Consider the following 14,440-nt stretch of genomic DNA (forward strand, 5'->3'; position numbering starts at 1 on the left):
GTCATTTTACACTCAATTGCTAGGGACCAGGAATTGGGAGGGGACAGGGAGGAACCTCTGTGGTCTCTAAAACGTGACTTTAAGTAGTTGTGGTTTGGAGAGTCAGAGAGGCAGCCTCTGAGTTTCATGTGGCATGCAAGCACAAAAGATGATTACCTTCGGGAGTATCTATGGCTGAAAAAGCCCTTACTTTTAAAAGATTTCTTGCCTGGGCAACATCTCTGAGCTTTTCATGAGCATCTGCAATGTTCATGGTAAATCGGGAGGAGGGGTGTGTTATTTACCTGTGTGTACAAGTCTGTACTGGCTGACCATATATATTCAAATGGACATAGGACATTTGTCAGCTGTGGCAACTGCACTGCCCTGGTTATTTAAACAGTACTCTTAGAAGCATTTTACATTTGAGGGGAGTTTTATATGAATCTATCAAAAGCAGATGCCAGACGTGATATACATGTCTGAAGGACTAGGGCGGGACAGGGCACATATAGACCAGGCACGGTTTGAGAGTACCAAGGAATTTCCATTTTGGGGCTCTCTGGCTGACCTAAATTCTGTCTGTTCCTTTGAAGAGACATTTTGGAAAGAGGAAAGATTTTTAAAATGACTGAGTATGCCACAGCAGTAGCAGTTTAAAAACAGCAAACCATCTAACCCTCCAACAAACAACTTGCTTGTGAAAAAAAAGAGCATCTCCCCCCCAAATATTTATTTTTTACAATGTTTTTGAGATTACTATTTTTTAAGTCTTGGCAGGTGAGGCCTGGGCCACATCCAGGTCATCGTGCAGAACAGGTGCAGAACACCCCAAAGCACGTCACAAACCACAACAGACAAGAGGTCCTCAGGGTGTACCAGGTCACAAATGAATGGGCCCAATATTCAGGTACCCACAGATAATTGCTCCTGCCCTGACCCAGAAACCATCTCTCAGAAACTCCAGGAAGGGAAAAGAGCTGAATGGAGACAGGAGTCCCTCTGAAAACGGATTCAGCACCCTCTTTCCTTGTATTTGCCCACCCTCAGCAGGCTGGCTGGGAGCCTTGCAGTTTGCATTTAGAAACCAATAGCCAGGATCTGCCAACTGAACTTACAGGTTTGGCAGACAGAGAGTTTCAGTTGCAGGACTCCTGGATCACAGCTCTGAGGAACAAAAGTCTAAGCGTATCTCTGAGCATTTCTTCTCTCAGCAGCTTCCCTTCTTGGTGCATTTTCTTTCACTAAAGAAAATTTCAGGGTTTCCTCTTACAGGGGAAACGTTTAATTCTTCAGGCCAGTGGGGAGGTCCTAAGATAGCTAAAGCTAGAATAGAAAACATCACCCCATTTCCATTCCCCCTTTCACCTGCTCTCTCTCATTCCCTCGCTTTCCCAGCTCAACCACCCAGCATTCAAATACACAGCAGTTCCTCCACCCTTGTCCTTCTCTTCCGCACCAACTGTCCAGCCATTTTGGAGAGTGTGGCCTTCGTGTCACCAAACTCCCAGAAGGAACATGACACTGCCAACAAGACCAAGAAATGTTCCAGAAGAGATCCCCAAGGGCTGCCAGACCCTAAGCCACAGGGTTTGGCACTCGGCCCTCAGCATGTGTAGTCTCTGACCCCCAGTTCCTTTTGTGTTAGCCTGGGAGCAGGAGAGTGGGTGCTGACAGTTTCTCTCTTGGCTTTGGGTGGGCCAGGGTGCCTTTCAGCTGCACTTGCAGGATTTCACCACCATGTTGGAGAGCTGCTCCACTTTGGGGGTCCTCCCGACATAGTACAAGATAGTGAGCGGCTCCAGGTCCTGGGGGACACAGCAGGGCGAAGCGGATGCCTCAGGGTTCAGCGTGTTGTATAAGCCCAGCACCTGCAGAAACAAAGTAAATGTGGTGACAAAGTCAGGAATACATTTAAGTTGGTTGAGGACAGGAAGGGACTGCAAAGCCAACAGGTCTCTAGGTCTTTGGACTATGCTCATCAGAGGGTATTTCCCTGAGGCGAGTAATACTCCCCTGTCACTTCCTGATCATGGCCTGCTTCTAAAGGGTCTCACCTGCCCTGGCCTGACTCTTAAGACTTTTTTTTTTTTTTTATTGTAGTAGCCTTGCTCTGTGGCTGATGCCTAAGGGTTGAAGGAGTGCAAGCAGTTGTCTCCTTTCATCTCTAATTTGGTATGGTGGATAGTGTCACAATTTTTGCTTTTAACAAGGCTGGGTGTAACCAGCCTGGGGCCATGTTGTCTTGGGTTCCATTAAAGAAACCAGAAGAAAGAACATCAGTGCTGTTTATTTCAACCAACATCTCTAGATAGCAATGGATGGATGCCAGTCCTCTTAAGTATCCACAATTCCTTCCCAGCTTTGAACTGTCTGATGCTTTCTCCCTCCACGCCATCCTCCAAGTCATTACATTGTAATGCTGGAGCCAGGAGAGTGTCCTGTGGGACTCCACTGGATTCCTCCTCCCAGCTGGCCCCAGCCCACAGATGACTGTACACTTCAGCCACGTAACTGCTATAGAACAGTTGCCATGTTTCTTGCCAGAGGTGGCCGCGTCTCAGCGGTAAGCAACTTCTTGAGTTGTGGGGCCAAAACGTGATCTCACCTGCACTACTGTGGTCTCATTAGTGCTTGTCTGGTATAAACGACAGGGTCTGGCACATTGTCTTTTAACTACTTTAAAGTCTTTGGGGATGAGAGGTGCTAGGGAAACATCCTGTTCTATCATCCAGATCCATGTAATCGCAGTCTTTCTGGTAGAAGCTCTCTGGGATACTGAGCAAAGTACCCCTGGCTGTACCACAGGGGTACCACGTGCTCTGGCGCCGCTCTATTCAACAGAGACAGTAGGTTAAACAGACTGGTGAGAAATCTTCTTTTCCCCATGTTTTTCCTAGGTGGTGCCGGCAAGCTGTCAGCAGCTATATTGTTCTAAAGGCTTCTTGGATCACTCAGCTGACCTTAATGCTTGATCATTTCCTTTCTTGCTCAAGAAAAGAGCATTAGGAACCATTCTAAAATCTCCTTTCTCTCACACTGATTCAGTCCAGTTACCTACTAGAGAGCTTCTCAGGACAACCAGATGGTAAAGCTACATGCCCATTACCCTTTCAAAGCTGTTCATTCCCTTGCCCTGTCTTGCGCTTAATGCCCAGCATCTGTTCACTCCTTCATTCCCATAGATCGACTGTTCCCACTGATATTAGTCCTTGAGCTTCAGTGAGCCTTGCTGCTGTGCAGACTCTCAAGCTGTCAAGAAAATGTTAGCATCTTTTCTGCAATATCATCTTTACCTTGTTATCTATTCTTCAGCCAAATCTGCTTTCTCCAGTAACATTTTTAGTGAAACCTGAAGCTAAGTTGCTAATGAGCCGTTGCATTGTCTGGATTGCCGCCTTTTCTCTTCTGTGGACGGAAGCACAGGATTTTCCTCTGGCTTTTCTTGCTTCAGTGGTGGACTGCCTGGTCCTTAGTCTGTCTTCTCCCCTTGGTACTTCTCCCGTGCCTGTGCTTTTCAGTTGCTTTTATTTTCTTCCACTCTAGACAGTAGCCAGGTTCAGGTGGTATTCTTCCCAAAGACTGCTTAGTGTACTCATGTTAAACAGAGGTTATGCATAAGTTGCCTAAAGACATTTGCTTTCTGCCAGTTTTTACTCATGAATCTCACTGCCTAGTAGGTTCCTCCCTGCCATAGGTCAGGTGGGATTTATACAGCTGGAAAGGATGCCTGTGCAGAAAGGAGAGCTTACTGCATGGCTGTGTTCACTTCTGGACATGGACACGGATTTCCCTTCACTTTTGGGCTACAGCTGCCCCTGTGGTAGCAGATGGCAGCTCCGTGCCAGGGCACAAGTTTTGCCTGACAACCTGGCACAGAGAGTAGAAAAATCCTCTGTGCAATGCAAACTGCAGGAGAAATTTAGGCAGAAGATAATTACCAGAGTTAACATTTGATGTGAACAATTCAGTTAATACTCTGGCCATTACCAAGTAAGTACCCTAAAACCATCAGTCCTGGTGTTTCACATCTTATCCAAGAGACGGCAACATCCTCCTCCTCAACATTTGGCTGGAAGCATGGACTCAGTATTGATTCCAAAGGAAGCACATAGACTCTCTTCTGCAGTCTCCTTGGACAGTTTTTTACAAGTATTGATCTGAACTGCTTTTGCTGCTTTGAAGAGACCAGATACGATCAGACTTAGGGAGGAAGGGGGAGTCACAGCCACAAGCCCTGACAGGATAATATGCTGGATGTACCGTGCTGTGAGTGGTGTCTGCGCTGCGGAGGTACGGACAGGGGCCCGAACAAAAGTTAGCAAAGTAGCCCTTAGGCTCATGGACCCATTTCCAGCCAAGGTCTTGTCGGAAGTCGATGTACAGAGGACGCACGCAGCAGTTCTCCTCCAGGTTCCTGAAACACAGTATCAAAACACAGTGAATCTAAAGAGGAGCCTTATACGCGAGTGCGTGATGCAGCTTCCTGAGCAGGACTAGTACCAGCGGTGCCCAGTGGGACATGGTGTTTGCCTGCACCAAGTGCAGAGGAGTGGCAGAGACGGGCAGCTCAGCAGCCTGGCACTACTTGTGCCTGCCGGCAGGCGGCTTGACCACTAGCGCAGCGAGGCATAACCCAGCTGCTCTCCGGCACCTGGAGCTAGCAGGGGGCTGCCGCGCGTCCCTGCCCGGGCTGTGCTCCAGGAAGCCGCTTGCAAGTCTCCCTCTAGCCAGTAGCTCAGCCAGAAGCACAGAGTGACTCTGCTGAGCTGGCCAGTGTCCCCGTCCTGGACACCATGAGGAGCAGCTGGCTGAGCTGTGCTCCTCATGTGGCCTCTGTGGCACCATGGTGACCCACAAGCCCCTTGGAGGGCTCTGCCTTTCCTGGTGGCATGGAGTCTCACCAGGCTTGCCCACTCCAGGCAGGATTCTCACTTACCGGAAACAGTAGTTGGTATCTAGGGCCCGTTTCTTTCTCTGGCCTCCCAATGCTGGGCCCTCCAGCCGATGTGGGGGTAACATCATCAAGATGAGGTGGGGATTATGCAAGTCTTTCTGCTTCTTCAGGCGCCCCAGGTCTCCACGGCCATAGTCATCCTCACTGTCAATGCCTTCAGAGAAAAACAGGATCCGCAAAAGAGAAGTCAGTGTGGAAGTGGAGGATGCAACAAGACTTTTCAGTGCATTTAACACTCTCATGCCTGCCCTTGAACCAGGGTGAAAGGGATTCAGGCACCACGTCCACTTTGGGACTTCTTCCCTCACAGGGACCCCTTTACTCCTGGTGAATCTGACTGCTGCAGGCCTGAAATAGAGGCTTACAGGCCACCTGTTTTACCATTTGCAAACTCCTGGTGGGGCCATTAATCCATCCCACTTACTCCTGGGTTTGATCCCAGGACAGGCAGGAAGATGAATGGTTTAAAGAAGATGTCAGATCATTGGCACTCTGCAGAACAGACTCAGAAATGGAGCCTGTGGGGGCCAGTGGCTGCAGCCCAGGGCTGCAAGCCAGGAGGTTCCTAGTTCTTAGGCCAGCCAAGCCACTGACTCTCTGGGCCACTTCACACGGGATGCCTGACTTCCTTGTGTTTCAGTCACCCCAACTGGAAAGCAGAGCCTCCGTGGAAATCTGAGAAGGCATCAAGCTGAACTTCCCAGAGAGACATTGAAATACAAAATTATTGCTCATGCAAACCCACCCAGCCTGCTCTTTCTTTCTCCCATTTCTAACCTATGTACAAAATGGATATACCCGTATAATCAACATGCAAACCCAGACGTGTATGCTTAAAGACAAATGTTACGCAACGTAAAATGCTCAAATATGCAAAGCAAGACCTCGTTTTTTCTTTAGATACTCCAGGCTTTCCCTTCCCAACAGCCTCCCCTAACCCAGCTCTTTATCACCTTTGAACTTGATCTCCAAGACCTCGTGCAAATTCTCCAAGATGTCCCCGTTGGGCTGAAAAGTATGGCAAGGGCAGTGTATGCTAATTTCCAGGCCAAGATTGGACTCTGCAAAGGAGGAGATGACTCTGTAAGAAACAGTCTTCCTCAGCTGGGACAGCTCCTGGCGCAGGGAAGTTTCACTGAGGACATGTATTGTGGTAACTCCTAGACTGTGGGTTGGTCTCAAAGTCAGGGATGCTATCAGAGTTGGGGAACAGAAGCTGCCTTGGAAAGGAGAATGGGAAGCAGAATCTTGTGCCAAAAGCCTTGCTCTTGCTAAAGGGAGCCTCCTGGGCAGATGAGAAGGGTGCTCCTGGTTACGGTTTTTAGGCTATTCAACATCCAAAAGCATTTGTGAGCTTCAAGGAGCTCCACTGGAAAACAAGTACTTTGAAGAGCTGGCTTGCGGTGTCTGTATTAAATCAGTTTTGCCATCCTCAGTACCTGTCTACTATCTGGCTTCTGGTTAGTGTCTGAAGGAGAGACCTGAAAATGAGTTGAGCTGGATATGGACAAGTAATTTCACTGGAAGCATTTTTCTCAGCAGCTGCAACCTCCTGTTTTGTTGAACTGCTAGCGGTCTAAGTCACACAGACTTTCCAGAGGCAAGTCTATTTTCATAATAACTTCCTGGACCAGTCATGCTGTGTGGGCCTGACTAAGGGAACATAAGACTCTTATGAAAGCTCCTTTTTTATGTTGTGTCATGAACTAAACCATCTGGCTCCCCAGGGCATTGACAAGGTGCCTAGCACCTTTTTTCCTAAGCACTGCATGCTCTGTGATGTCTTGTCAGCTAGTGTGCCTGCCCGGAGCTCGCTGCAGTTCCAGCCCTGAACTCCAGCCATCAGGACACAACTTAGACTGCTTGAAAAAGGAGGAGTCTACAAGCTCACAGCTCACCCTTCCAGGGAGAGGCTGCTTGCCAGTACCTGCATTCCAGTTTTCAGTGGCACCTAGCTTCTATCTGTGAGGCCAATCCAGCTGTGAGTCACGGTGCCTATGCTCCAGCTGTGAATGGGGTCAGTGTTCTTGCTGGGAACTGCCCCATAACTATCTGCTGGGCTGCTCAGTGGTGGCAGAGGTATGTTCTCTGCAGTGCTAAAGCCTCCAGTTGTCTAGCTGTGTCAGCCTCCGGTATTTCCTCACCTTTATACCTGCCAAGCTGTAAACAGCTAAAGAAACCAGGATCCTTGCTGTTTTTTCCCTAGTAGATTTGCTCTAGTCCCCATGAAAATTAAACCGGAGTAATCCTAATTGTCTATGTATTACAGGCTATAGTTTAGACAAGCAGAGGAGAGCCCTGCTTGGAATTGAAGAACCAAAAGAAGTTCCAGCATCTCTCAGTGAAAACAATTTCCTCCTCCAGAGGATGAATCCTCATTCTGACTCAACCCACAGAGCCACACAGTGGGGACTCCAGGACAGAGCTAGGAATCTAGCAAACGTCACGCACTGAGGTAGCTCTCTGGGGAAAAGCTTGTTCTCAGACTGAAAGAACCTGTCCTCTATGTGAGCCAAGCTCCTGCAAAAAGGGGAGCAGAGAGATACTCCTGTCAACGTTGATCCACATTTATATGGATGCCTTGACACCCGGTCCAGCTAAGACCCCTACCTCTGTGCAGAAGCCACTCACGCACAGTCTCGGTGACATCGAAGGACAGCCACTCAGGGGAGCCCCGTGTCTGCACATTCCTGCCACTGAGGTAGCGCTGCTTTGCTATGTGCTCATCCGGCTGAAGGATCTGCGTCAGAAGGAGTGGTAGAGAGAATCAGCCAGTGCCGCGCATAAGGAAGGGAAAGCCTTGGGTTTTTTTTCTTCCACCGCTTGCTAAAAACTAATTCAGAAGGTTGGTTCTGGCAAGTGAGACACCAGGAATACCCTGGCACAGGTGAGAAGGACATGCTTCACAACCAGCCTGAACTCCAGAGATCTACACAACGCTTATTTCTGTGTCCTAAGCAGCCCACCTCTCTCAATTCATTCTTGTTTTGGGGCACATATCCAGAGGCAGAAGCACACTGCAATTGATCTAATGGATGGTTTTTTTTCTGTATACACCTGTGGGATGTGGGTCTGGATTTCAGAGCAGAACCAGCAGTGAGCGATAGAGCATCCTGCCACAGGTCCCTTGCCCAACAAGCCTACTGAGTTCTACACTATGGTGTTTTCATGTGTCCTACACTCTTAAACTTCTATCAAAACACACCAGGGCTGATCAGGTTTGGAAACCTTTCCCCCTGCTCTGACATCTCTTCCCACTTCCAGACAAACAGCCACAGCCTGTGCAAGGTGTTCCTTCCTGCAGGACCCCAGGTTTACTCCACAGAGCACTGAACCTATGGAGAAGCTCTGGGATTGCCTCCTTGTCAGCTCTGTCACCTGGTGAAGAATTGCTCTGACCTTTGAAGCTGAATTCCAGGAAGTCCTCAAGAGCTACCAACCCCACGGCAATTTTAGCTGCACTCTTACTACAAAGTGGACAGACACCAGCCTGTGGGAATGTGCCGCCTGGATGCTAAACTATACCATTAGCTGGGTGGTCCAGCTCAGCTTAAGACCACTTCCAAACCTGAACCAGACCTTATTCTGCCAGGGGAACCAAACTCCAGATAAGTACCTGAATTAACGGTGCCATGAATTGTGCCTCTGAGGAGCTGCTGCTGAAGGGAACACTGAAAGCAAGCATTATTTTTCCAGTAAATCAGTGACAAGACAGAGAGCTCCACCCGTTGGATTAGCACCAACTGTACTGCGACAGTCAAAGGAACAAAACTGCCAAGAGACCTAGGCATGCAGATGTGACAGAAGGGTCAGGGCTGCTCCACTGGTGAGGGGCTCCCCTTCCAACCCACTTCTCAGTGCAGCAGAGAGCTGCAGCACCCAGAGCACCCAGCCAATGTGAGGGGGGAAAGGACAGCACCACAATGCGAAAAGAAAGAAATCACTGCATATGCTGGAAGAAGCCTGGGGTACAGCCTGGGATTTCTTCTCTTTCTCTTCTGAGGCCCTGCACATACCAACTGAGGCAACCGTTAAGAAGCCAAGCTATTGTGGGCTCAGGCACAGGGGAAGATGAGAAGGATACTCGCCTGGAAGAGCTCAATGCGCTGCTCGCTGCGTTTGGAGCTCAGGTTGGGCACACGCAGCACCCGAAACTCGGCCCGGAACAAGTTGGTGCTGTTCTTCTCTGCCGAGGACACATTAAAGCGGAACACATTGGAGGTAACACCTTTTGGACAAATGCCCAACTCATCTAGGAGAAAGAAAGATGGAAAGACTGAGAACCACAGGTCAGAGGCGCAGGATGTCAAATAAATGTTGAGAAAGAGCTTTCCAGCAGAGGCCTGTCATTCAAACACCTTGCCACCTGTGAAGCATGGCTATCTAGCTAAAGATAACACAGGATGAATTCACTCATATTTGGTCTACATTGCAACATTTTGCAAAATCTTCCCACTGCTGCCACCGTTATTTCAATGCTACAAGCCAGAGAATCAGTAGAGATCAACCACAGTATTTTTAATATTATCTCTTCTAACTCTGCTCATCAAATGTTGCTAATGCTCCTGAGTCTGCTGCATCCAAAATGACAACCCCAGCCAAGGCAATGGGGCAATCTCATTTGCAACTAGTGGGGCCCATTCCCAATAGTGATGACGGTGTGACTCTGCTCATGCTGGAAACATGAAGCCACATAGGAGGTGATCCCATTGCTGTTGAATCTTAAGTTTTACAAACCATGACATTGTCTCCTAGAATGAAAGCCAGCCAAGTGTCCGCAAAGCATGAGGTGTGGAAGACTTTTTGTGGCAATGACTATTCAGTATGTACTGAAAGAACTGGGTTTTAAGATCAGTTCTCACTCATGACCTGGAGAAGGAATTCATGAGTAGTACTAGATACAGAGTTCTTCAAGGACAGAGTAACAGTGCTGAGAGACCTACGGAGATCAGACACATGGGCAGGAAATAACACAGCAATTCTCTGCCTCGATGTGTGCCTGCTGAGTAGAAAAATCCATTTCACAGACGCCCCAAAAGACAGTAGGTAAAAGCTATGAGGTCCAAACCAGTGTCCTCAACAGAAAACAAGCCTCTCTTTATTGGGACCATTTTGGCCCCACGGAAAAGTCTTTATATTCTCTCCTGTTGACCTCTGTTAACCTTCAAGGCTCTAGCATCATTAAGGCTTCCTGCAGACAAGACATAGCAGCTCCTGCTCTATGCCCACATGCAGGTTTGTTTGCAGCCCTACAGAGCCTCTCATATGACCTCTGACTGTTGTCCAATGCAACACGGGGCTCTCATGTCAGCTGATATTTAAGTCGGTCTTAAACAAAAAAAGAAACAGAAAGAAAAATTATCACCTGTTCCCAGCCACAGTTCCAGCCTGTGACAAATAGCCTAGAAGCCTTAGTTGAAGCAACCTTCAAGTTAGCTTCCTGGAGTCAGCCCCTCTCTTCACAACACCACCACTATCTCCCCAGGGAAACAGCTTCTGAAGATGGGCTAGTGTTAAACGGTGCCTGAGCGCAGAGGTTCACCTCCCATGCCAAATTCTGCTTTGAGCAACACTGATGCACTTCCAGAGTCATCTCCATGAAGATGAAGATCTTCCTCTTGTGCTACACTCAGATTCAGCAAGCAGGAGCCTGTCAGTTTACAAGGATGTATTCTTAAGGTGCTGAAGTTTTACTCAATAAGCTAATGACCAGATGCTCACATTGGACTTTAATTGGAGGGCTTTTTGTTATTTGTACTACTGAATGAACAGCTTTCCCATACAGGAAAGTCTCTGGCTGCTATTGAACAGATGGATGTTCGGTAATCCCAGGAGACCAGACCCCGTTGCAGCCATGAGCTGGTGTGCTCAGCCCAACAACCCTGCAGTGCAAAGAGTACACAGAGCCACATGAGGACACCCACTGTGGGGACTCCACCACTGTGACCAGTCCCAGGTTTTATGCCACAAAAAAGCACAGCAGAAAACCCATGCACTGATCTCATTAAATACCCAAAGGCATCTTCCTGGCTGAAGTCTAACACTGATAACTGTTCCGTGTCCTAGACCTAGGCAGATACTGTGTTTTAATAACCCCTTAAGCTGTTTTGCACTCCTAGCCCTATTAATAATGCTGTTAACAGCCTGCCCTTCCATTTCAGACCTGTCCATGAGGGGTGTCCCAGTAATCATCAGAAATGCCCTTCTAGATCAGACCAGTGGTCAGTCTAGCCCAGTATCTGTTTCCAACAGTAGTGCTTTTTCTGGCAATCTATTTAGAGACTGCAGATCTGGTCCTACAGCACAGTGCAGATGAGAGACAAAATAATTTATTGTTTATCATCTCCTTAAGATTTTTGGCTCAGTTAGGCAGCCATGCTGGTAAGAGATTACTGTATCTACTGTATTTCGCCTGCTGTCCTCACATTGCCTTCTACCTACTTACTTCACCAGCGAGGTGCTGGTGTCTTGGGAGACATTCCTAGTGAAAATAGTAATAGCTATCTTCCCTTCCCTAAGAAGAAGTTTCATGTTCCCTTTGCACCCTGGGAACAAGCCCTCTGTGATGGGAAGATGGAGCTGCATTCTGCATTTCACTGAACACCGTGAGGCTGCACCTGCTTTTCATAGCAGGGTGTCCAGGATACGGTCTCACTCCCAGAAAGCTGACTGCTTTGGGGCAAAGTACTTTTTGCAAGAAGTCACAGGCAAAGGAGGCGAGGTGATTTTTCAGGGAACTTGGTCCAGTCCCAGCTCAGGTGTGTTAATCACACTGGAATCCGGACGTGTCCACCTACCAGCACGGAACAAAGCCTGCAGGCAATACTCCTGCAAGCTCTTCCAGTCCACAGCACTCAGTGGCTGTAACCACGGCTGGAAACGGGGAATCTGTGACACCCTGTGCACCCATGCCAGTCTATGTCCGACACAACAGGATGTATCCTCACAATCGGACCCTGCTATTACTGTGGAGCCCAGACAGCCCAGAGCTGTGGACTGCACAAACCATGAGACCAGTACCCTCTTAGCGTGGACAATGTGATACAGGGAGCAGGTTCTTTCAGGAGCTTCCCTCTTCCTACCACTGCCTCAGTGAGGTGCAGGTCCTCCACGTGCTGCCGATCCTACACAGCTGCTGTTTCTGGCAAGCCCCAAGAAGGCTGATGGCTGTGCAATTAAGAGTTTGATGTCAAGGAAGGGAAGGCTGTCTGTGAGCAGGTATTGACTCACTCCATATTATACCACTGGTACTTCAAGGTGTTTCATGCCAAAGCTGCGTAACTTTGGAGAAAAATTGATCCTTCTGGAACTCTGCAAGTGGCAGCTTTGGAGGGAAGAGGTGCTTGGCCCCAGTGACCCATGGCTTTAATTGCCTCGTCTTTCAAGCTGGCTTGGAAAATGGCATCTGTTTTTCCTCAGGGGTAAGCAAAGCCATTTGCAGGACCGTTGCAGATGCCCTCTGAGCTTGAATCTAATCAAGGGGGTCCAAATGCCCACGAGTTTTAGGAGATCCCTGAAGTGAATGGCTGGTCAAGAATGAGTTATTTTCTGAAAGAAAGTCCCTTATAATTCAGGCAATGTGCCCGAGAGGCACAGCAGAAAGACCACTCCGTGAATCACCAAACAGCTCAGAGTAGGTATGGGGGACCTGATTCTGAGTATCTTTCCTTCCTAGAAGGATGGGGCTCTCCCTGCTGCTATTTTTGCTCCTCAGCTCTCCTCACTTTTGGGCCTTAAGTCTTTGAGAAGGATGAGTTCTCTGAGCCAACGAGCCGCTTGACTAATAGTTTGGAGCTAGAACAGTTCGTGTGCTTGTGCACACATTTCAGACTCGTCTGCATCATCCTTACAGTTCCCTCAATGGAGCAGTCCTCCCCTTCCCCCCCAGAGGAGACTGGCTTTGGCTCAGAGCGTGCTCTGAGATCACCACCTGGCACAGTGACAGAGTCATGGGAAAGTTGAACATCAGCCACTTCTGAAGACACGGGGCCAAATTCAGCCATGGTGTAAGCGATGAAACTCCCCAGGTTTCAAAAGGAGCGCGTCTCTTGACACCATGGCCTGTCTGGAGCTAGTCTCTCCCAGTGTGACCCAATGCCAAAGTTCCCTCTTTTTCTAGGTGGTGGCATCTACACTGCCCACTCCCAGGAATTCAATCTCAGCACTACTTGGTCTTTTGAACCCACTGCTCAGCACCTTGCCCCAGTGCCCTATGGTGACATGGGACAGGTTCATTCATTTCCATAAGAATTTTCCCCAACCCACAGTCCCTCCTCACTGCTCCTTCTTGTGCACCACATCTTCATTCCTCTTTCCCCTCTACTTTACCCAAATCCACTCCTCTGACTTCATTTCCCGCTGTTGTGCTTTCCCAGTTTCCTTCCCCAAAACACACCAGTTCATAGTGTGGCTGTACTATTTTGCACAGACACTTGGTTTCCCCATACATTTTTAGAATTTCACAAATGACACTTTGGTAGGTCAAAAATGTTGAAATACAGGTAAGCTGTTATACCCTGTGCACTTTCTGTTCCTTGAGTCTTGGTGTCTCCTGAGCTAAGAGCTAATCATATAACCATATGGAGTGCAGTCTGTTAGAGATTAAGTGAAATTTGTTGCATTACCACATTGTAGCGCTTATTCCAGCTCATCATATGTCAAGATTAACATAAACCTGGCAGAGTAACTGCATTCTGAGGCTGCCTGTACCAAGTCACAGCGCCTCCCCAGAACTGCTGTCGTTCAAATCGTGTCCCAAAGATCACACTACATCACAGGAGGACGCCCTGGATGGTGATATGACTGCATGCCTACCAACATTTTCCAATCCTAAGGAATCCTAAGCACAGACTGAAAGGACTGCTTGTGCCTACATGTGCTCAGCATCTGTAATCTGCTTGGGGTTCATGTCTGCTCAGTCTCTGCCTTTGCATCTGCATCTGCTCAGCTTCTGCACCTGATTCTGTTTAGTGTCCACATCTGGGCCTGCTCATCATCTGCTCCACACCTGCTCAACATCTGTCATGTTTCCTCAATGCCTATGTTCCCTTGGGGGTCCCCTTCGCATCACTGTCTGCTTTGCACCTGCTCAGCACCCGTTACCTGCTACTCGCTCTCTGAACCCTCACGCTATCCGAGTAACACCCTCGACAGTGTCCTCCAGGCAGCAATCTCTTCAGCAAGTGCCTCTCCACCTCTCCACAGCCAGTGTGGGTGCTGCATAGACCAAGCAGGTTGCCTGTATCTCTGCGGCAGGCGCTGGAGCTTCAGCAGGGAGGTGTCCATCCACGTGCTCGTCACCCAAACACGAGACCTGCGCCTTCTCCTAGCCCAATGCACAGCATTCACCCCGAGACCCAAGTTGCCTCCTCTCCTGCTGCCTTCCCACCCCACGTCTTTCCCTCCCTCCTCTCCTCCTCGCCTTCCCCCACACGTCAGGGCTCTAGACGCGGGCTTGGCTCGCTGATCCCGGCCGGGGCCTGGGCCCATGCTGCTCCCGGACCC

At 48.9% G+C, this 14,440-nt stretch overlaps 1 protein-coding gene across 1 annotated transcript; it reads right to left on the minus strand.

Moving 5' to 3' along the window:
* Positions 1–974: 974 nt before the first annotated feature.
* On the minus strand, positions 975–9,188 carry TGFB3 (transforming growth factor, beta 3; the record flags this gene model as incomplete). Its single annotated transcript, XM_009587709.1, has 6 exons — positions 975–1,850; positions 4,243–4,396; positions 4,919–5,090; positions 5,890–5,997; positions 7,547–7,676; positions 9,025–9,188. Coding segments are annotated over 6 exons (887 nt in total), but the record flags the coding sequence as incomplete, so codon positions are not given.
* Positions 9,189–14,440: the final 5,252 nt, after the last annotated feature.

The sequence above is a fragment of the Fulmarus glacialis genome, unplaced genomic scaffold (genome assembly GCF_000690835.1).
Source record: "Fulmarus glacialis isolate BGI_N327 unplaced genomic scaffold, ASM69083v1 scaffold45411, whole genome shotgun sequence".
Classification (NCBI taxonomy): domain Eukaryota; kingdom Metazoa; phylum Chordata; class Aves; order Procellariiformes; family Procellariidae; genus Fulmarus; species Fulmarus glacialis.